This window comes from Epinephelus lanceolatus, chromosome 5 (genome assembly GCF_041903045.1).
Source record: "Epinephelus lanceolatus isolate andai-2023 chromosome 5, ASM4190304v1, whole genome shotgun sequence".
Taxonomy (NCBI): Eukaryota; Metazoa; Chordata; class Actinopteri; order Perciformes; family Serranidae; genus Epinephelus; species Epinephelus lanceolatus.
In genome coordinates, this window is record NC_135738.1 from 16,377,973 (window position 1) to 16,401,984 (window position 24,012).

At 40.2% G+C, this 24,012-nt stretch overlaps 2 protein-coding genes across 3 annotated transcripts in view; one reads left to right on the top strand and one right to left on the bottom strand.

Moving 5' to 3' along the window:
* The window catches only part of LOC117262391 (calcium-independent phospholipase A2-gamma-like), a 39,868-nt gene extending 21,375 nt beyond the window's left edge, over window positions 1-18,493 (bottom strand). The window contains exons 1-8 of one of the 2 annotated variants that reach the window (XM_078167766.1): window positions 18,335-18,493; window positions 16,722-17,847; window positions 13,831-13,980; window positions 12,064-12,215; window positions 11,656-11,750; window positions 9,544-9,715; window positions 7,603-7,660; window positions 7,025-7,219 (exon numbers count right to left, since the gene is read on the bottom strand). In XM_078167766.1, the coding sequence (XP_078023892.1) occupies window positions 7,025-7,219; window positions 7,603-7,660; window positions 9,544-9,715; window positions 11,656-11,750; window positions 12,064-12,215; window positions 13,831-13,980; window positions 16,722-17,654 (1,755 nt within the window). In that variant the 5' untranslated portion in view covers window positions 17,655-17,847; window positions 18,335-18,493. Of the gene's footprint in view, window positions 1-7,024; window positions 7,220-7,602; window positions 7,661-9,543; window positions 9,716-11,655; window positions 11,751-12,063; window positions 12,216-13,830; window positions 13,981-16,721; window positions 18,020-18,334 lie in introns of both variants that reach the window. The other variant, XM_033635332.2, reaches the window with a different exon arrangement.
* A 1,248-nt stretch (window positions 18,494-19,741) lies between these two features.
* Window positions 19,742-23,117, top strand: dnajb9a (DnaJ heat shock protein family (Hsp40) member B9a). Its single transcript, XM_033634216.2, has 3 exons — window positions 19,742-19,903; window positions 20,404-20,639; window positions 21,256-23,117. Exons 2-3 carry the CDS (start codon window positions 20,423-20,425, stop codon window positions 21,690-21,692), a joined length of 654 nt encoding a protein of 217 aa, XP_033490107.1. The 5' UTR covers window positions 19,742-19,903; window positions 20,404-20,422; the 3' UTR covers window positions 21,693-23,117.
* The last annotated feature ends 895 nt before the right edge of the window (window positions 23,118-24,012 follow it).

Genomic DNA, 24,012 nt, shown 5'->3' on the forward strand with positions numbered 1-24,012 from the left:
CACTGTTCACATTCTTGTTTGAAGTGACCCATATCTTACGTCAGTGTGACTGGATCTCTTCCCTGAAATGCCTCACATGCATCCAAAAACGTCACACATGTGAAACAGCAAACAAAAAACATTTGCGAAACAGGCATCTGGGGAAAAAATAATGACATGGTGGTGCAAATCGTTCTCATCTCCTGAATGATTTGCCGAGAAGGTTGTATGACAATCCCTCATATGTTTAGGAGAGGACTGCCCATTGTTCCGAAGGGCTGTTTCGCCGACGTGGCTAATTATTATGAAAATTAACATAATCGGACCTTTGTTTGTTTTCGGGATACCAGGCTGTAGTGACATGGGACATTTTTTGGACGACAGGGGCTTCAGGATCATGAGCCTTCGCAACAATGGTGTGAGGGCGAGAAGCTATAGCTCTGTCAGCAGCTATTGCTAGTAGCTCTCTGGAGGGAGTGTGGACGTGGGAGGAGTCAGGAGTGTGGGGGCCGTGATGTGGAGGGTTTCACAGAGGACAAGCTTCTTCAAAAGTTAAGGATGCCCAGGGCAACATTTCAATCTCTGTCAGCATCTTACGACAACAGTGTCACAGCATGTAGGTTATCTATCCCCGTCAGAAGGCGTCTGGCAGTTGGGCTTTACTGGCTGGCAACTGGAGCCCACCACAGCAGCAGCACAGCTATGGCAGCCTTCTGTAGTTTCAACGGACAGCTCTCACACTGTATGGTGAGTGATATGCACCTGTGTAGTAAAGTATGACATGGATATGGATATGTACTGTATCAGAATTCGGTCCACATCTGATTGGAATAAAATGGATTTGTGTATCAACACTACTCTGAAAAAATCAGATTTGTGTCACATGAGAGCAAAAAAAAATCAGATTTGAGCCACATTTGCTCGTAATGTGAATGAGCCCTAGACTCATTTGTGTCTCATTCCCTCGGCCATTCATTAGTGACAAAAAATATGGGAGTGCTGATGTGAGCCACTCCATTTCAGCCTGCGTGAAGTCTTTCTGTCGAGCGATGTGCCATGTTAGGGCTCTCAACAGCTCTCACTGAGGGTGGTGGCCGACTGAGCCCATGCCTCCCATCAAATTCTGGCAGAGGTGGGCACAAAACATGCTCCCATTCCTCCCCATCGCCTCAGGAGACGCCATGGCAACTAGGCGGAAAAAATCAGGCCCTCCTCGCCATTCCACGCATGCCCTGGCATCCATTGTGAAATGTCTGAAGTCTTCTACTTCTGTGTTCTTTAGAGCAGAGATAACTGAGGGAGCTTTAATGTGGAACCACCCTCCCTTCATCTCCTCCATTTTTTCCCCCTTTTCTCCTTGTTCCCCCTCACTAAGGCATCCTCTCCGTGGCTATGGTGGCAAGTGTGAGTCTTTGATAACGCCACTGCTGCTCTGCTTCAAAAGGTCTTGCTCCAAGTTACAATTTTCCCTGCGTTACCAACCTGAATCTAAAGTTCTGAGATTTCCATTTGCAGCCTGTCGAATCATAAACATCAGTAAACAATCTCAAGTTTCTTGAAATGCTGCTCGAGAATTCCAGCATTCGTTCAGCACATGGCACGACGACTCTCCTGCACTCACCGTACAAAAGGGTGATTGTTTAGGGCTTGGATTAAGTGGAAAACTCTGTGGGCGTTTGTGGAAAAGAGCGAGATGACTCTCTCTCCAGGGAATCCTGACATCACACAGACAGCATGTTATGCTCATGACTGGTTTCAGTGGCTCAAGTAGCCAATAAATAAAGCCATCAGGCTGGGTGGCATTTTGAAGCAGGCGAGGTTCACATGGAAAGTGAAGTGGCTGACAGCTGTGCATAAAATGTATATTAGAAGGAACTTAGAATAAAGCTGTTTTTTGTCTGTATCCATGATTGCACCATCCAGCCATGTTAAACAACTCTTTAAAATGAATCTTACATATTTTCATCCTGGTTTAAATTAGCTTTAAAGCTCCCATTACATTTTAAAGTTAACCATATTCATGATAATCCTTTAATAATAATATAACATGGTTTTCTATCGTAACAGTTAAAAAAAGACTCTGAAATGGGGCCATAAGCAGATCTACGCTTTCTCCCACAATGAGAAATTCTGCAGTGCTGCTTGTACTAAGTTGACTAGTGAAAGAGCAGTGTGCATTAAGACGGCTAGCGTTAGCATTAGAGGACACATCGGAGAGATTCAGCCATACATGTTTCAGCCTCAGTCAGACACAGACTCTGATGAGGAATCTGTTGCGCACCAAACTCAGCAAGAGCACATGTATCAGCACGGTTAGTCGCAGTTAGCATCTTTAATTTGGTTATGGTGTTTGTTAGCTTGTTAGCTCATGACTGGCAGTGACTGACACCACGTTAGTAGTTGCGAAACATACAATCACTTCTGCTATGATGGGGTTTTTGGTGGAAGAAAGCTCAAGGTTTACACCCAAAAACTGTACACTCTACCATGCTACTACTAAATCTGCTCTCTGCTCTGCCAAGTTCATTGTGCGAATGTGCGCTGGAGGTCTCAGGTGTCTTAGCCGGTGTTGTGTCAAAGTCTGTTTCCCCGTCAGTATGTGTTTCCCATGGTAGACAGCGATTGACTTTAGTATTGATGATGTACCAAATTCAGCTTGCCTGGTCTATGTTTGAATCTCAGATTTTAGGTAAGTGCACAGACATCGCCCCCCTTTAGTAGAGGAATGTAAAACCCCTCTCTAGTGATGAACGTTGCACAGATACAAGTCACATTTTAGTGGACATAACAAAGCTAACAAAGACCCAACTGATGTTTCTGTAAGCTTTGATTAAATGTAATTTCTTTTTTTTTTTTTTTTCATCTCTAAGGATTGTCTGGCTTTGATAAGGTTGTGAAATGTTTTTAACTACACAAGATTTTAAATCATTTAATCAAGATGCTTATCTTGTTTCTTAGCCACAGCTGGCTGAAGCAAAAGTTGTGGGAGTTAAAGAAATTGAAGAAAGACTCCCAAAATACACACAAAGAGTTTTTGTTTCAGGAGGCACAGATAAAGCACCCTCTTCTACCCCCTTTCACCTCTTTTGGCAATTCAAAGGTATGCATTAATATACAACAGCAAAGAGAACCTGTTTTCAATATGTCGAGGTTTACAGCCTAATATCAATGTTCTGATGTTTAAATCTCTTTTGGTACAGCAAAGCACAGCAAAACAAATGCTAGTAGAAAATCTTAAGTCAAAACTGCTCCAAAAATAAAAAAAGGATAGGAAGTGGAACAAATGAGCAAATGTTCAAATCACACAGGAATTGCGAGTCAAGGCAAAACACCTCCTTAAAACATTCTCTAAAGATTTATTTAACCAAGAACAACACAAGAAAATAAAAAAAAGAAGTACTTGTTACTGAATCAGGACAGATGCTCTCTTTTCCTAATTTCAGTCAGCTGTTCATTTGGAGGTTTCTTTTGATAGAAATGAAATGATAGTAAAACATACACATAACAGTTTTTATGTCAGATATATTAAATATATTGAACTCCTGATGGTGTCTCATCCTCTCACAGTATGAGGTTTCCTGCTGGCGGCTAAGAGAGTTTGGAAAAACAGATCCATAATTAGATTGTCTGTCTTCTCATTCTAACAAGGCAGATGTGGCAGTCGAACAGTTGTGTGTGCTGAAGGAGGCAACACATTGGGCTAATTTATGCATCTCAGAGTAGGGTGAGACCTGCTAGACGGCAAGCTGGGGAAATCTCCCACCACAGGTGGGTTTTCATCACCCAGTCTCTTTCATTCTCATCCCCTGAACTTCCCCATTCACCTACAGAACTAACACAGCTTCCAATTAAGAGTGTGGGAGCGTGTCGACACGGGATATTGCCTTTGATGCAAACACATGCTCATTCACGTGTGCTGTGTCTACGCTGAGTTCGTCAGTCTTTACACCCCATCTGTGTTTTGAATGTCGATTCAAGGAGATATTGAAATCTGGATGTGACGGGTCAAACACAGGCAACATCGACTGAATACTCAAACAGAAGTGGAGCTTAATGATTTGCATCTGTGTGTTTCTCTGTGCTTTTTTATCTCCTTTTCTAGAGCACCGTGTATCTTCTGTTTTCAACAAAATAAAATCCACTCTTGTTTTCTAGATTCTACAAAGCCTCTACTCACATGGTTTCCTGTTTCTTCCCTGCTCTCTACTGACTAAGCCCTTACTGAGAAGGTAGAGGCAAACAGAGTAGGGATACGTATTGATCAGTAAAACGGTGGAGTGGACTGCCGGTTTGTTATGTCACTGATGGCTAATGCATACCTGTTTAGTGGAGATGGATTTAAGTGTCTGACTGCGACTCACCCTCCTGTCCAGATGCAACTGACTGGAAATAAACACTGACAGGATGGAAATGGAGTTCCTCCCTCTCACTTGCTGTGCGGAGGATTTTTCTCATTAGGCTCCTCAAAATCCCTCAGACTCTCCTCGTCAACACTGACTGTACGGGGCAATTAAATCCAGCACCCCAACAATAAGCCCTAGATTAGCAGAGGACTGCAGTTAAACTGTCACTAGGTGTGTAAATATATGGTGCGAAAAAGATCATGAGTGCAAAATAAGCCTTGACAGGTACAATGTACATTAAATATCCCAGTATTTCACTGGCCAAGCAGAGGCCTTTGAAGCTGTGCACACGGTGATATACCGAGGACTTGTTTATGCATTCTTTTCATGTATTATAGCCAAGGAGAATTAAAATTTTAAAGACTAGAAATAATCACAGTCTTTGTGAAAGGAAAAATTTGTTTTCCCCAACTCTTAGGATAGCTCTTAACATTTTTAAAACTGACTAAGTTATATTAGTTGGACTAGAACAGTGGTTCCCAACTGGTCCAGTCATGGGGTCCAGATTATTCCTTAGTCATTAGTTCAAGGTCCACACAGCTTAACATATTCAGCGTCATACTTGCATTTGAACATGTCATTGAGCTAGTTTGCTGTCTCTGTCAAGTAGCTGTCTGTTAGTCACTCACTCTACAGCAGGAAACGGCAATTAAAAATAAAAGCTCTGTGCCGGAAATTCACTGGACTTACTTGAGACATTGGCAAGTCACTTGAGGTCCATTCAGAATGGGCCCACGACCCACTTTTGGACCATGACCCATCAGTTGGGAACCACTGGACTAGAAAAAAGGAACCTAAGCCCAAAGAAGGTGCATTAGGGACTTGACATTTTACTGAGTAATATGGCCATGATCACGAAAAGAAGAAAATCAAAATCCACGTGTGTATCACACTGCTGAGCATCAAAAATTGTGTGTAATCAAAACAAGGACGTCCCACTGACACCTACAGTATTTTGCATATGGACTGAATTCGATCAACTCAGAGGAAGTGTGGTTTTGATAAAATTACAAACAACATGAAAACAAAGACTAGAAAGAAGTTGACCAAGCTACATGTTGACTCCTCTTGACCCAAGGAATTAAACTGCATTGGCAAAAATGAAGCTTAGTGTGAATAAAATAGTAAGATGGACTTAAAAGTCGGAAACAGAGTTTAAAATCTGACAAGTGTGGATGTTGTATTGACCCTAAAATGTGTCCATGCAATGTTTGCATACATGTGTTGAATTGACATCTTGTGGTGTGGCAGTTATTTGTAACAACTGACTCATCACTTCTGAAGAAAGAAGCCTGTAAGACATTAATCAATATTTATTATGAGTGGTGGAGTGCTGCTGGAGAGCACCGGAATGATGCTCCACAACTTCTTCTCTCCAAGCGAGGAAAGACAATATTCACAGTTCACATAAACTAGTCGAAGTTCATATACATTTATGAAAAAGATGCACTAAACAGAATCGTCGGTTACTGTTTGTAAAGACGTTTGCCAGTGAAAGTTAAAGTAAAAGCCAACCCCAGATTCACTCTCATTTGGTGTTTTGCCTCACTATATTTGACGTTTTTTTGGCGCTGTATCTCATGGATGCCTTCTGTTTACGGTCTGGCACCTGGTTGCTACCTTTTTATAAAGCCCCGACCTCACCTGAGCACTGTGGAGGTACACGGCGATAAACCTCCCGAACACAGAAAAAAAGAAGAAAATGCAGGCAGAGGGCAGAAAAATACATTGCCACACACTTCCAGTGGGTCATCAGTGATGACTGAGAGGGATTACTTCTGTCTATATACATTGTTTTGTTTTGTTTTTATCAAAAATCCTGCATAGTATGCCTTTAAGCACTTGAAGATCCAAACATTGCTGAAGCATATGTCATACAAGAGACACCATAAAACAAATGGAATGGTCAAAGTTCAAAATCACACTGACGTTTAGTTGTGTTGACTGATTCAGGACGTCAACTCATGCATTAACTGACATGCAATAAAACATTCCACATTAAAAGTTGCCAGTAGCTGCCAGTGGTGGCCTTTGTCTATAGCTGCTCACTGTTAACTAGTACAGATGGAAAGGCAGCATAACATCCTTTCTTTTTATACTTACAGTAGACTAATGTATCTAAACTTGCCTCCATATGAAGAGTGGTTACATAACCTTTAAAAAAGCCACAACTTAATCGTTATAGGTGCACTCTGGTACTTAAACAAATAGCTCTACAGCCTTGTTTATTATGTTCTGCAACTGTGACACATGCTCTGTTTGACTGAAATGGTTGTTATGTAGGAGTTTAAGCTTGTGTAACAGTTGTGCTCATGACAATTATCCTTGATAAAAGCATCCACTGAAGGCTTAAAATCTAAAAGTAGAGTTTAAATCCACTGCCAGGAGTCCTATCTCTTTCCCCTCTTCTGTAACCAACAGTAACAGGAGATGTTTCATGGACAAATTGTATGATTTAATCAAGTTTATCATGATTGGTGCCAGCGTTTCCACAACCACAGGGGTGCCATACCATGTGATATCCCCTTAACTGCATGTGTGTGGTGTGTATAAAGAGCAGTAAGCGGGAGCTACATTTTACAGCCATTTTTTTCTGAGAATTCTGTGAATATGCAAAAGATAAATTAAAGAGAGAGACCGACCTGGTGGAGATCATTTCCCAAGGGGAATTCCTGGAAATACCCAGGGGCTGCTGATGTGGCCCGGATGGCCTGCCAGAGCTGGTGCTGGCAGCCCCCCAGGTAGTGAGAGCGCACCCCGGGCAGCAGGTTGTAGTTCCTGAACACATAGGCCTTCAGAGGAGTGCCCCTGTTCACAATGGTGCTCACCGCTGCCACCTGCAGAGAAAGGAAATGACATACAGCTCAATTTCCTTTTCCAGCGTGAGGCAGCACTTTACAGATATAAAAATGCAAACATAATACTGTATCTGGAGTGACATTCTGACAGATCAATTTAATAACGTCTCTGTTCTGGGAGCCTAACAGGAGTCAGCTGACATATGAAATTCTGTATACTGCTTTATCCACACTGTCTTATGTGGCTTTAGAGTGTACTTTCCTTCTACTTGTCATTGCAGAGGAGTGCAGGACAGAGATAGCGAAGGAGAAAGGAGCTTTCTTTGTAGTATCCCAGTAAACAAGGTGAGACCAAGGCTCACTGGTCAGTGCCAGAACAGAACAAGAGGGAAGAATGAGTCAGACAAGCTTCCAAAGCTCACCTTGGGGCATTCAGGGTTTCTTGATGTCTCCACCAGGAGGTGAGAGCCCATTTTCTCTCTGAAGAAGGGAAGATATGGCGATGTTATTTTCTGGCTTAGTGAATTTTGGATAGTAGTGTGACTTACTACAGATTCTGCAAGCTTCACAAAATCCTTGTGCATATCAGTTAATGGAACTTGAAATCATTCTGTGATCGGCATAATTATTCTCAAAGGACCGTTTTACTGTTTTAAACATTTAAGGCCATTTAAAACAATATATGTTTACTTTATATGACCGTGCTGATCATATCTAAGCATGCAGTGGTGGATTTTATTCTTTAATTCTTAATATCTTTAGAATTTTTCCAACCAGCCGCAGTTTTACAGTTGCTATCTCTTGGATTATGGGTTTGGTCGTGTGTCTGCTTATCTAATGCTAATCTGGCATACTGCTGGACCCATAACCCTTATACGTGGACATTTATGAGTGTTTGCTCAAGGACCTCTCATGGTTGTGGCAATTCACCTCCAAAGTCACGTAGCAAAAGGCATTTCCAGCAATCAACAAGCCTCACTTTGTCTGTCACAGGCAACATTTTGGCCTTTGTTGAGGCTCAAAAACTGACAACCATAGAAAAGTTTGGTCTCAGCTGCAGCATCTGCAGATTGATTCCCGCTATGTGATGATCCACTATAGTGAGGCACAACAGGAGATGAATAAATCACTGTTAATAATGCAACCTGCACATTGTCTCCCTTTCATTGGGATGTATTATATATGAATGCACCCATCTAGTGTTTGCATGCTCTGGACTCTGAGTATCATGGTGCATTGAGATTTATCACCAACTGTAAGCAGCTAACTCATCACTGTATCCTGTATGCTCAGGTTGGGTGGCTCTCTTTACAGTTTTGTACACTTTTTTCATTGGCATTCTGTTGTTTACAAAGCTATTCTTGGCCTTCTTCCAGCACATTTATGTGTGTGTTATGTGTGTAAATAGAAAATGGCTATGCTCTCCGTTCTCAGAACATTTTTTTTACTGATTACACCAAGGGTACGCACAGAGTTTGGCAAACAAGCATTTATGTATGGACCTTCTTATGAGTGGAATCTTCTGCAGAAGAACTTGAAGTTTCACTCTTTGGTTTGTCTCGGCTGTTTCAAAGCACTGTTGCAGGATTTTTGTACGCAATCTTCGGTACGCCAATGTCAGGGTGTATCTTAGCAGGTCTTTGTAATCATCTGTAGTTGCCCTTTTTTTGTGTTTTTATGGTTGACCTCTAGTATACATTAACATACTCTCTGGCTTGTCTTTGTGGTAATCTCATTAGGTGTTTTATGTTGCTTGTTTTAAAGCTGTACATTTTTGTTTTGTTCTGTGTTGTCTGTCTGTAACTTTATGTTGCTGCCTGTTTTGGGCAGGAGACTCTTGAAAAAGAGATTTCTAAACTCAAGAGGTTTTACTGGTTAAATAAATAAAATAAAATAAATTATTCCACGACTGTCATGCATGCACAATGGACCTGTTGGAGACCTGCACTCTACTGAGTTCACTTTTCTAGTTTCCATATGTTATAATAAATAACTTTCAATATCATGTGACACTTAAAATTTGCTTAAGTTAGTCATGCATCACAGTAAACATCATATCACTCCTTTGAGAATGCAACAAGGTTATCTTAGTGATAATCCAGCAAACAGGTCATGTACAACTTGTTGTTGTTACCCTAAAACAGATTATTGATAGATGGCATTGATGCACTTTAAACTGTATTAACATAACTGACAACAATAAAGAGCAAGCTTGATATTCACTTTGATGAACTTGCTTTAAGCACTTCCAAATCACTTTGTGTTAACTTGAACAGTTTGACCACTGTCATGGCATTTTGTTTTACATGTCTCCAAATTAACTAAGCATAAGCACTGCTCTGGACAAGGACAAAGGGACTGACTTGAGGATGTTCTCCCAGGCTTCGCTGTCATAGAAAGCGTGGTTCCAGCCCATCTTCACAGTGCCGACAATGACGTTTTGCTTGAAGACATCTGAACCCAGCTTCCGGTAAAGATCATCACACTCGTTCAGTGGGATTTGGAACACACCTAGCATGAACCCTAAGATAGCACCTGAGGCAAAAACACACACAATCATTCAAAGAGGAAAGGACTGGTGAATGAACAATACAGCTGCATACTTGTGTAAACAGGAAGAATAAGAGCTTCAGTCAGTCCTTTGGGAATGCAATGAGGTAATCTTGGTAATAAACAGGCACACAGGTAATGCACAGCTTGTTGTTAGTGCTCTCAAGGCCTGGAGTTGATGCAATGTTAATTGCCTAAAGGATTATCTGTTATTAGTAACATTACCCCTGGATGATCCACCCATAGGAAGTGCATGAGATTAACATAGCTACTACACTACAGGCAGCTACTTTCTCTCCATGATTAAAGATCCCTGACAAGATTACCAAACCTCAACAGTGCCATGAGGGCAGAGATGGGGTGTACCTGAATAATGTGGGTGACCAAACTCACCAGATGTGGCCCAGATGGGTTTTAAATGTGTGAACATCATTTGATTGAGCAGGCGGATTACATTATGCTTTGACAACATTGACAGAATGTGAAAATGAAGTACCTCCAACTGGTGGAGATTAGGACCAGAGAACTGTTAGGAACTGGGAGCAAACAGAAACTTCTGGCAGTGATTAAAGGACAATGTGCTCTGCAAATAAAACGCAGTTTTTCAATCTGCTGCGAAATGAAAACCACCGAGTGGCAGACAGAGAGGACAGTTTGAGGATGATGGTCCACAGCACCACCTTGTGGTCATTTTGCATACAGGGAGAAGTTCTAATTGACCTATTGATTATTCCTGAAACCAAATAAAGCAATGCAATTTCAACACAAATATAACTTAATTTTTTGTGCGTTATACTCTCGGGTAGCATGATCTAAAAATGTGTACTGATGACAGAGCCTACAGGTGGCCAGCTGTAGGCTCTGTCATCAGTACACATTTATAGATAAAGCAATTCTCGGACTGCTACCATATTATCTGTGTGTCTATCTCACACAGAAAAGTGCCAGGTAATACTATTTGTGTTCTCGGGATGTCTTTATGCTTTCTGTTCCATATGCCTGTTTGGAAATTGGATAAAGGACTTCTGTGTATTCTGCAGAGAGACTTAAAACTCAGTTAAATCATCTTGTTAAATGCTTTTAAATCGAAAATAAAAGAATTAGAGGCAGATTCCGTAAGATATCTGTTTAATTTACGTAGTTAGAAACCTAACTCTTCTACATTTCTACTTTAAAATGTGAGCTGCTTTTGCTTATTTCTTATTTCCTTTTTAATTTGTGTCTTTTTGTGTTATCTTTTTTTAAATTATGTGTTTTTATTTATGCCGTTGCCAGTCTTGGCCAAGTCTCCATAGACGAAGAGATTCTTACACCTCTTCCTAACTGGACAGAATGTGAATGAGCGAGTGATCAAACATCACATTGTTTCCGTGTTTCCCATTGAAGATGTCCTAACCTACTCCTTGCACAGGCTAAGCAACGTGGCGCTTGTTGTTCCAAAAAACGCTCACACTGGCTCTATTTTGGCAAAGCTTTGTGCACCTCCAACTTATTTTCAGAGCAGCAGCAAACTGTTGCTTGGGCTCATTCAGGGCTCCATAAGCTCCCTGAATGTTGCTGTCAATCATAGTATATCTACACACTTTTTTGCGCTTCATTCAACAGAGTTTGCCCGTTTGCTGCATGGTTGGAAGGCGTGTTAATCTCAATTGTACTCTACTGGTTAAATAAATAAAATAAAATTATAAATAGTCCATTTTGTAATTTGAAACAGTTGTACTGTGGCCTTACTTGACTACAAAGCAACAAGACTGGCAATGCGGTGGTGCTGGCAGTGAAATTGAGGTCAAAACAAGAGCAGAGCAACAAATGGGTCAGTGTGTGATCAGTGCTGCCAGTCCCATCCGCAATGTTGCACTCTGCTCACATAATCCAGACGCATACAGCACACACACATTCAGAAGTAGGGCAGGGGGACAACGCACCTGTGCTGACACCACAAATATAATCAAACAGTTTGTAAATAGGTTTCCCGGTCAGGGCCTCCAGCTTGTGTAACGTCTGAAGTGCAACAAGTCCCCTGCAAAGTCAGACACAGGCATACACACACAGAGAGGCAAATTAATGGGATGACAACCACTGCACACAAATTGGCTACAAAGAGTGACAGCTCATTGATTTTAAACTCGAACAGCAAAGACAAATAGGAAATAAATCCTCATTCATTAAAACTGAATGTTTCACAGGATTACATTTACAGATCGAAACTGCTAATAGAAGCAGTGCTATTTTAAAACATGGCCTTGACTGCAGTAAATGCTGTTTAGTTTCACTTTGATCAGTGACTCATACTTTTTAAGAAAGAAAAGAGAAAACATGGGTTGAACTTGTACCTTAACCCTCCTCCATCTATGGACAGGATGCGAACGCCTCGGCCTTTCACAGGTTTGTGGTAGCCCACCAGAGCGAGGGCTTCTCTAACTGCTGCCCTCAGGCCGGGGTCACTGGCCTGTTTCAGACGCAGCAGGCAAGGGATAACCTGCTCCTGATAAACACATAGTGTGGCAGTCAGAAGTGAAAATGAAAAACGTGGTCAGTCCACCATGATGCGGTCACACCAGAATTGGCGAGGCAAATAGGAGGTGGAGCTCGAAATAGAGAGGACAGGGTCTGCTGCTGGAGCGACTGTAGTGTTCAACTATACATCTGACATCCTGCAGTATTTACCTCCTATCCCTGTATTTGTTCTCAGTACCAGTCATACTCTTTCCTGTTCTGCCGCTTGTTTTCTTCTTTGCAGTCACAAACAAACAAGGGCAGAAGCAATCAATGCTTCCTAAACAAAGAGGTCGATTCTGCTGCCTGTTATATTGGCTGAACATTAACAGGTTTTACCACTTTGCAAGTCATAGTTTCATCAGAATGAAGGTGGGATCATTTGCAATGGAAAATGAATGTAAATCAAATCCTCGCTAGAATGAAAGCAGAGTGTAACACTGGTGTGAACGCAGCTATAAAGTGTTGATTTTACCTGTAATACCTTGCTTGTAGATAAAACATGAGACTGTCATGATGTAATCTGAATTATTTAATTGGAACAAATGTTTCTGAGGAGTTAAGAGACCATATTTGAGACCAAATTCAAGTCAGTATTGTCACCACAGTGGTCTCCTTTATTCCTGTTGTCATTTGCAAAGATATCAAACATTATTCTTGCAGCAATATGTTGAACAGCAATGAAACAGTTGCCAGTTTCATAAAAAACTGTGGTTAAATTCCCTTCAGTTCATATTACTGTTGTAAATTTTAATTATCATAAAACCACGTTTGATTACCGCCCTTCGAAAAACTCACAGTTAACAGTGTCCTGCATCAACCAAAGTTAGCAACAGTCTTCCAGACATAGGCACAGCATGCAATGTGGGTTTGTTTTGCTATTCCCTTGTTTACAGAGTGGGCGTGCAGCAGGCAAACCTACTGTAGAGATGCTACTGGTGCCTTGTCCTCATCAACAGTGACACAGGCACATGAGCAAACACTTCAAAGACAGGCTATTTCAAAGATCGAAGAAAGAAAGAAGATATTTCAATTTTTGTCGCTTTAATCCTGATATGAAATTTTAATACTGTTCATCTTTAATGTTGAGCTTAACACTGTTCTTCACTTTTCATTGAGGATTATCCTTCCTCATACTTGTAAAAGTGCCCTTGGTTTGAAATAGGTTTAGCACTGACTAAGTTCCTGACACCGCCACAGATAAGGCAGAGACATAAATAAATGCCGCAGTATGCAGTCTACATGTTCAATAGTTGCCAAGCTCTGACATTAAACACAGAGCAATATGTAACCTGTTGCCACAGCTGACAAACTGACATTTGCCTGGCATGGGAAAAATTCCTGAACACAAGCAGAGGGACGTTATCTACATTATTTACATGCTACAGCTGTTCAACTATTCATGGTAAATATAACACAATTATGTATGCATAAAAACATGCTGCTGTAAACACAGTCCTGACACCGTGAGCTGGAGCCAAACATAAGAGTTGGTGCTTTTGACATGCTAAGCAGCATCAGACACTTTGCTGACAAAGCCTCGGGATGTTACATTATGGGGGAAAAAGAAGAGGAGAAAATGCTGGCCTTGTCAGATTGCTCACCTTGACTGCAACACCACTAGTCTCCGGAAACTCCAGGAGGTGGTAGCTGAGGTCCTCCACCCTGTTGATGTAGACCCTCACATCTGATGCCCTGTGGAGAGCCTGAACCAGACCCCGAGTTCGATTGTCCACGCTCACCCTGGCAATGATCTAAGAGACAAAAAACGTGCAACCAGTTAGGTCCAGCTATAGAGCGTGGGCTGGAATCCAAGTTAAAACCTGACCCTGTGTACGGCTCATTTAGCAGGGAACTCTCATTTTCATTTACAATATTAAACAGTAACTAATGAATGTTTTTTCATTTCAGTTTCATTCAACTTCCTACACCAGTGGTTCTCAACCTTTTTCATGTCAGGGACCCCTGAATTTATACATATCAGGTCACGGACACCCATCTGATTTTGCTTCAGGGGCCTCCATCTGAAACATTTTGGTTATTAGATATAATTAAACTGACCAGTCAGTTTTACGGTTCACGTTTTTTCGTTAACAGAGAATCAGTGTGTGTGTGTGTGTGTGTGTTATATTTGGATGTAACATTAATCTATAACCATTGCAACAAGATTGCAGCTACAGTAGTTTGGAAAACAGCAATTTGGCATTTACTTTGATGAATTCACTGTTCAGCAGAACGCAAATGAGACAACACAACACGGCTCAGCTCAGCACCAACTCTGCCCTGTGCAGCACTGATTCTTTTTTATTTTTTGAATGGGACTTTTCTACTTTTACTGGAAGTTGTGCGGTCCCCAGTGTCTGGACCTGTTAGAGGCCGGAGCAGGTGGGCAGGGCAAACTTTCAACAAGTCTGGAAACTACATTTCAGACAGTGGATCTTGGTAAAATGCTGACACTAAACTGAAGTGGAAGACACGACCGCACAGAGAGGTATAAATAAGGCTATGACGCTACAATTACTGTAAAATACAAGATATGTTGACTAGCTAGCCTGCTATGTTTATGGTGTTTATGTCAGTGCATCTACACAAGCTTGGAGGATGACGTATGACTTGCAGTTTCTACTTCTGTCATGTGTCATCTTCCCATTTCAGCGACAACCTTCTATTTTTAACCTCTGAGCACAAAATTAACTCATTTGTCTAAAATATCTGGTGAACAATGTGGATAATCAACATTGTCAGGACATGACTAAGAAAAATAAGAAATACAAAAATGCCAAAATACACTGGAGGGGGACTTTAAGACCAGAATTTAAAAGTTGTCAACTACAGTTGAGGATATAACTGATCGGAATAGTCACTCTTATGACTCCTACTCACACTGTGCTCATTTTCACAGTGAATTACATAGTGAAAATAAACTATTTCCCATTTTCTGAGGACCCTCTGTGACTCTTTCAAGGACCCCTGTTTGAGAACCACTGTCCTAAACCAAGATAAGAAGCAATAAGTGAGAAACATTAATACATGGCCTATACACAAAATATATCACTAAACTACACTCCACAATATGACTGGCAATAAGTTGATTACAAACAACGCTTGTTTTGCTTCCATGGGCCAGGTAAGGCAAGGCAAGGCAAGTTAAGGTATTGTAAGGTTACTTCATTTGTACCCGTAGGGAGATTTGGGTTGCAGTAAAAGACGAGGCATCCTTCTTGGCACACATTTACAAACAACACAGACAGCAGGCAGACGTGATAAAAGTACTCAGGCTCGAATATTAACTAAAATTTCTAAATAAATAAGAGCTGCATCAAACTCATCTGAGCAATGTCACGTCTGTAATATTGTGCAAACCCCCAAAATGGACTTTTAAGCTCCACTCAAAGGGGGAACAATCCAATCAAATCATTTGAAATGCTATATGAAATGAATGAATCCACTTTTACGTCTGGAACCTCCCGTCTACAACATGCTTGAAAAGCGCCCTCGTTGAGGACTTGGCTCAGATTCCAGGAGTTACTTTCTTATCCTGAAGCCTCCTCAAGGAATCTGATCCCGTTTGTTTCGGTGGAGGGAAGCTCTTGCGACCGCATGCCTTTGCTGACATCGACCCCAGCAGGATTCGAGCCCTGGACCTTCCGCATGGAAAACAAGTGCTCTAACCACTACACTAAAGAGACCCATTTGAAATGCTATATGAGTGTATATAATATTGTTTTTACAACAGCTATTGCTTGAGTAGCATATTTTTATATTTCAATCAACAAAATCATCTGTCCATCATCTAAAAGAAAATTGGGTAATAATATTTTTTTAATAAAAGGTCTTGAAATTGAGCTAAAAGGTGAACCAGCCCCAAAATCTTTGGAGGGAAATTACTGAGTGATTAAAGTGATTAAATCATGAACAGATAAAGGACAAAGCTGCCACTCAGTGCCTGTCATCATTCAAAAATACCGTCAACAGACTTGTACCTTCGACTAGATTTTGTTGCCTTGATGTTACAAATGTATTGTTTGTCAATTGGATTAAATGTAACAACACCTGGACCATATCATGCCTGTACATGACATCAATCTACTGTGTATCATCAGCCAATGGATGAGTCATGTTTGAGTCATGTAGTGTTTCTGCTATCTGCTGTTTCAAACATAACATATCATAGTTCCTGATTCACTAAACCCAGCCTTGACATTATCTAAATGTCAGTGTGTTTATGTCTCCACAACTTAAAAGCATGGCTTGGCCTATAAAGTACACACCCTCTGTGGCCCTTCTGTGGCCCTCTGACTACACAAGGGAGTTATTTTTGAAAACAGATTCCCACATCTCAGACAGCACGTAGGCACAAGACACTACCCTATAGAGTAGCAAGAGCTCTGGTCAATGTCTGGACAGTAGACACCCAGCTATAATACACCGGACAGAGCTATGTGATGTGAGAATTATGTTTCACTCAATCACTGACACGTTTTTGTACACCTACCTTCTCCCTTTGAAGCAGAAGTTTTTTGGCTTTCTCCTCAGCAGCCTTCTGTTCCTTAGTAACTGTGGCCTCAGCCTGTTTGACCAGGGCGTCCTCAGACTTCTTTTCCTCCACTGTAGCAGTTTTGGACTCTGCTGTCCTGAACTTTGGGACCAAAGGAGCAATGTAGCTTCCTACAAAGGCTTGCACAGTTGGAGCTGAGTAGGACAGGTAGTGTCCCAAGCCCTTCTTCGTGGAAGGTGGGGTGACTGGAGCAGCAGAGACTGTTTTATTAGACACTGGCATGAGGTCACTAGGTTGTTGACCCTGAGAGGAAGCATTGTCAGCACTGTCCACTTTCTTGTCCTGAGTCTTTGTACTGCTGCTAAAGTATGAGTTGATGTGATGAGCCAGGTAGTTGTAGGTCTCATCCAGGCTGACTGAAAAGGTGCTGGGATGGAAAAGTGCTGTGGTTTGTTTGGAAGTTGTGCTCTTGCTTTCAGTATCACTCGGTGAAGATTTAAGTTCCTCCTGTTTCCTGGCAGAATTGGCTCTGATAGTGGGAACGACGCGTCTCAGCTTTTTGTCCTTAAGTTCACGCACAGTCAGAATTGTGGCAGTGACGGATGCTTGAGAAGGACTGTGAGGATAAGTGGAGGTAGTGGCACTTGCATTAAGTGTAGCAGCAGAAGCAGGAACAGAAGGACTCGCAGGAGATGAGTTACATGCAGGTTTGGGTGTTGTAGATGTACAAGGTGGAGCAGCATCGGTGGGAGCAGGAGTGGATGTGACAGCACTCTCCTCAGCCTTTGGCACTGACTCAACACTCGCCTCAGCCTTCTTCCTTCCCTTTAAAGCACTGGGCTTGAGTCTGCCAATTTTAGAGAGAAGTTCTGTATGTGTCCCGCTCACAGCTTTGGAAACTGTGTCCAGTGTTGTTCTGACCCGCGACATGTGTTGGCTCAGACCAGCAGACCACCGTGAGGCTGAAGTGTTCAAATGCAGGGTGCTGGTGTGGAATCCAAGTCGTTGTCTAACCTGGTTTGCTTTACAGAGCCATCCCTTGCGCCCAGTGATCCTCAGGTGGTGAATGTGCCTCCAGCTGAGATAGCCAACCTTGTAGTAGTAAGGCTGTTGTACATAAACCCTGCAGTGAGAGGCACCAGACAAGGGAGGTGATGCTGCTGACTTGTGAGCATGTGTTTGCCACAACTGACACGCTCTGCTTACTTTGACCCAGGTATTTGGAGCCCATTTATGACTCATTCTTTCAGGTCACATCCACAATATTAGATCTAAGCTCTCCCTTCGTCATAAACCTGGTGATAAACAACAAAAAAGTGATGTATGAATGAAAGACGGAAAACATTCAAAAAGAAAATTATGAAAATGACATGACATGTGGAGTAACACTACCAACACTGCTCCTAAAACTCGCTTCAATTAATTATTCTGCTCTCTGCACAAGTAAAAGATATTCGGTAAATGTTCCTAATTCAGAGGGAAACAAAACAGCTAACTTCTACTCTGAATAACACATTTCAACACCAGCAACTAGCCATTAGCTCCGCTAGCTCAGCTAGCTTAGCTTAGCTAGCATTCATAAAGAATACACAGAACATAACAAACCGTACCAGTCGTTTTATGTCGTCATATCATAAAAGCCGCGAATACTTTTATATGTTCAGTGAGTCGCCATTCTTCGTTAACATTAACACCACTGTTTAACAACGTATGGCAACACACGGTCACTAAACCTGACACTTGATTTCCACAGTGCCGTCCAACGTCAGTCAGAGGAAAAACAAAGGTCACGTGATGCGTTGTCTACTCCGCTATTGGCCGCTATCACCTGCCCCTAAATGGTGGCTGTTGATTGGTTGAGGAAATTCTCCCCACTGGCTGTTTACTCAGAGCGATATGCTTTGTGTTTACTGCAGAGGAGAAGCATGTTTATTTCATTTTTCGTGTCTTTTTAAAAAAGTAAACTTTATTGAATAATTCAGATTTACAACAATAAGGCAAATCAACCAAATTATCAAAGTGAATGAGTAGAAAAAAAAAGAAAAAAAAGGATGTCAGCCAAAATAAATAAAGGATTAGATTAAATTTTTAGCATTAAAAAAATAAATAAATGTACAGATGATAGATAATTCGACATAAATAATACAAAACACAGCATTAGGACTGACATTAGTAATCTAGCCAGCTAAACTATTTGAATACAGAAAACGGGTATTACACAAATAGAAGGAAATATACTTTTCTAGAATATCTCCTGAACCAAAACAATTTTTATTCCCTAATGTATTTTTTTTCTTTTTTAAGCATTTTAGTTATTTAATTTAAGTGAGAGTAAGTAAGAGTAGGAGACTATAATTTTGAAAAATAAATTGTATAAAAATAAAAAAAGACACAAATTATAGATAATTAAACATAAATAATACATAACAACGTTATTTGGTCTTCATTTGAGAGTAAACCATGTTATTTTCAGGATCTGTTAATACGTACATTTCTACACAGTTGAGCAGTTCGTTTGCAAATTTAGAGTTCATACATCTATGTGTTTGCAGTACAACAAAAAATTATTATATGGTTTTAAAGAATTTCGCTTTGTGCATGTGGTATTTGGCCATAATGACAATGGTGTAAGTCAAAACATTTTTCTGTTTTCTGTGACTGTTTCTGCTTTACATTACATCCACATGTGAACTGAGAGAAGTCAGTATGTTCTTTCACCTGTTTACAAAATAGTTGGGAATGATGACAAGCTGAGACAATGTGTTCTGTGGTTAGGAGCAACTTGTTTGACCGGCGTACTCTGTAAACTGTTTAATATCACACTATTTATAGTATAATATTAATAGTAAGATTTAGTAAGTAGTAAGACTTATCTATCCAAAACATAGTTGCTGTGAACACTCACAACAACATCAGGGTCACTATCGGACATTTGAGGAGTGGAGTAGTACCTGCACTGACCGACAGAGGGCAGCCGTGAACTAACTCATAACGTCAACTTACCCCGACACATTGACAGCGTAGAAGAAGAAATAGAAACGATGCTGCTTCTAGGCAAGCCTCTCGATAACGCTCAGCTAAGCTAACATTTAAACACTGTCATGTTTAGCGTTGGATGAAGGGTTTATTAGGCAGAACTGCAATACACCAGCTAAGCAGCACTCGGGTCCCCCAGAAAGGTAAGTATGGGTTTAACAGACAGGGAAATACCTGGGCTGTGCTTGGTGTTAGCAACGTCAGCTAACGTTAGCAATGACGGTTGATATATGATGACATGGCGGTGAAACAGTCAAATATAACCTTGTAACTTATTAACAAATGATCTAACGTTACTGTAGCGGTAATATATCCAATAGGGGAGCATCATTTTTGTTATTTAGGTTATTAAAATGTAAATGTTACTGTTGTGTGCAGTGTTACATCACCAGCCCAAGCTAACGTTAACGTAAAGGGAGAACACAATCTCTGAATTGCAATATTAACCAGTTAACATATGTGTCATACAGCTAAAGATAATTTGTGTGTATTATATCTAGAGGTTAGTTGTTAACCTAAGTGGCTTGTTGTTCCCCAGATGTGTTAACACTAATTAACTATATTAAATTAAATACACTCCTTTGCCTTATTGCATCAAACTCCTTTTCACACTGTTAACCAACTGATCATTTTGTCTCTTCAGTGCAGGGGACATCAGAGCCATGGCAAGTGCACAGTCTGCTGTAACGTTTGCAGTGTGCGTCCTCATGATAACAGAGCTGATACTTGCCAAGAAGGACTACTACGATATACTGGGAGTGCCTAAAGATGCTACAGAGCGACAGATAAAAAAAGCTTTCCACAGACTTGCAATGAAATATCACCCGGATAAGAACAAGAGCCCGGACGCTGAAGTGAGATTCAGAGAGATTGCTGAAGGTACTGTTGAGTATTTCCTTCTCATTTGGGTGTGAAAAATGATTGTTTCCAGATATATTGGAATGATAATCTTACTTATGTAACATTTTGTCCAGCGTGGAGATTAAAGTATTGTTTAGCCTGTCTTGTTTTCAAGTCAAGAACCCTGGAGGTTCAATATGCTTGAGCCTGCCATATTTTACACTTGTCATTGGGGCTGCAACTCATGATTATTTTCATTGTCTACTAATCTGTCGATTATTTCTTCGATTAGTCAACTAATCATTTATCGAAAAATGTGTTAAAATGTTGAAAAATGGCGGTGTCTCTCTCCCAAACCCAAAAATTATGTCATCTAATGTCTTGTTTCATACTCACACCAAAGGGTTTTAGTTCACCGTCATGGGAGAGTGTGTAAAGCTACCAATATTTGAACGTAAAAAGCTGCAATAAGAGTATTTTGAGGTACTTTTACAGGACTTTTCTATGAAAAAAGACTTGAACCGATTAGTCAACTACTGAAATAGTCACCGCTTATTTTGATAGTCATCGATTAGTCGACTAATCGTTGCAGCCCTACTTGTCATGATCTCAGTTAAGCCTTTGTCACCACAGCCATACCTTTTTCTTTGTGCAGCTTATGAAACTTTATCAGATGAAACCAGAAGAAGAGAATACGACCATTTTGGTGACACCTCTGCATACTTCAATGGGGAGACGCAAGGCAGGCACAGACAGGGCGCCCACCAGCCTTTCACCTTCAACTTTGATGACATTTTCAAGGACTTTGACATTTACAGCCAGAACAGGCACGCCCGTCACCGAAGACACTTTGATGAACACTCCAGGTCCCACAAGGATTCCCACAGCAGACATAAGAGACACTTTCAAGGAGGTTTCGGAGCAGGTATCTTTGATGACATGTATGACGACATAGAGAGAATGTTTACCTTTGACAGACACGCCAAACAGACTGACAACCGGTTTCATGGTGCATCGAAACAACACTGTAGAACAGTGACACAGCGCAGAGGAAACATGGTAACCACGTACACAGACTGTACTGCATCTTAAGATGAAACGTAAAATGACGTATGACTCAAAATTGCCTTAACAGGATACAATACTGTTGTATTGATTTTGGTAATGGGAAGCCATTTGGTTCAAATGCTGTGAAACTTGAGCAGTGACATTAAGATCTGACATTCAGGCAACAGTGAAAACTCAGTTTACTTAGCTTAGATCATATATAAAATAAGCTATGTTTTGTTCAAGCTTTTCCCTGTGTGTACTCATGGACTTGATTGTAGTAGGTTTTCACTTATTGTTGAAATAAGCTGACTGAGTATTTTGTCAGTATTTTAAAGCACCTTTTTTGATAGGGGATTTGTTAGGTTGACTGTTGGGCAAAAATAAAGCAATCACACAAAGTTAGGCACAGAAATACTCACCTATCTGTTCATCACTAGCTTCCACTCTGTTACTATGTGTAGTTTGTAGTTTCTTTTGCGAGGTTTTCCCATTGTGGGTCTGAAAACACAACTAAAGGTGGAACAATAGCAGCCAGCTGAGTTTAGCTTATGTCAACAAAAAAGGAAAATGTGACTCTCCATGTGTTGGCTTGTTTAACTGGTGTTTGTACTACGTCTTGTTGAAATATTTACATACTTTACACTGCCAGTCACATTTTTTAATATCATATATTTTAGCATTTGTGGTTAAAATCTGCATCAGATGCAATTTTAACAATCTGTAAAGTAAAAAATATAAGTAGGAGATAGTTAGAAGTAAATGGAGTAATGTTTGAACTCTGTAGCCTTTCAATTAATACAATGAAGTGTGATGTCAGTAATGTTCTGTTGGTGGTGCTTGTGTACCTCACATTGGCAGAGGACATCAAGATTGAGGCCTTAAAACTCACCGTTTCTGAATTCTGAATCACACCTGTACTAATATTCTTTATTATGTAGCGTATTAGATTTAAATTTCCAACTACAGTCCTTAACATTTAACCAAAAATCCTAAAATATAGGTATTTAAAAAATGTGACTGGCATGGCAGACAAACTACAAAGACTGTTGTATGTGTGAACTAATTTGCAGAGGACCAATTGAACAATAAGCTGACTACAATATGTGCTGTAGGTTTCATAAGTTGAAATAGTCACAATGTTTGTTTTATTTTTTTAATGGAGGGTGTAAAATATTTTATTTTAAAAATGAACACCAAGTGTAACAATACTGCAGAACTGCAAGGTTAAAGAAATACTGTATGTATAAGTACATACAAGCATCAATGTTCATCTGATGAAACTCCCAGTTCATACTGTTTTCCTAACATATCATCCGTTACCTCGTACCTTTGAACTAGTTACAGTGACGTGCTCCTTTTGCATTGTAGTGTGCAATATTTATTTCCTATGTTGATGGTGTTGTAAATATTCAATGGCACTTTCAATTTTGTATGAAATGTGTTTGAGGAATAAAAGGTAGAGAGCGACTGGACTTTGTGTCTGTTTACTTATTTCTGTATGTTGTGTTAGAGTAACAATGTCATGTTCATTCATATTCTGGATAAGGGAAGCAAAATCTGTCAAAAACTATGCTCCAAAATTATAGAATACCCTTCCAAAAACTAAAAGAGATGCAAGCTCGGTGACCCTTTTTGAAACAACAGCTGAACACCTAGTTTTTTAATCTGGTTTTTGATTAATGTAAAAAATGTTATTGTTTTTTTAGATATATTCTGGCATTTTTACTATTCTTACTAGACTGAACTTTTTCTTTACTTTTATTTGATATTTTGTTTATCATAAAATGTCCTGTGATTGTCTCATATTGTTTTCCTTTTGCTTTTGTGTTGCATTTTTGTTGTGAAGCACTTTGAGCTGCATCCCTTGTATGAAAAGTGCTCTATAAAAAAAGTTTACTTTTATTATTAGGATTAGTAGTGATAGTAGTACACATTATAATTTTGATTAAATAATTAAAAAGAATAACTATTGAACAATATAACAATAATAATTCAAGTTTAAAGAACATTTTTCAGCATTTTAAGTTGAATTCATAAACAGGTCTTAAGACTTTCTAAAGGAAAACTGATGACAAATTCAGTGGTATATAGTACTACGTTTTAAATTCAAACATATGACATGTACTTTTATCATTCACAAACGTTCCAGTTAGCAGATTTTCCAGAAACTAAGTCTCTGCCTATAAGATAAATAAAGTCAAACCGGTTTCAACATGTAAGAATGCTTTTATTCGTGGGTTTCACGCATAAATATTTTGGTACCAGCCGTAGTAACGGTTGCGTAGAGGAAAAATAATTATCTTTTTTTTCATTGGTGGAACGTGAGTGTGATGTCACGCATAGGAAATGTAGTTCAGCCCAA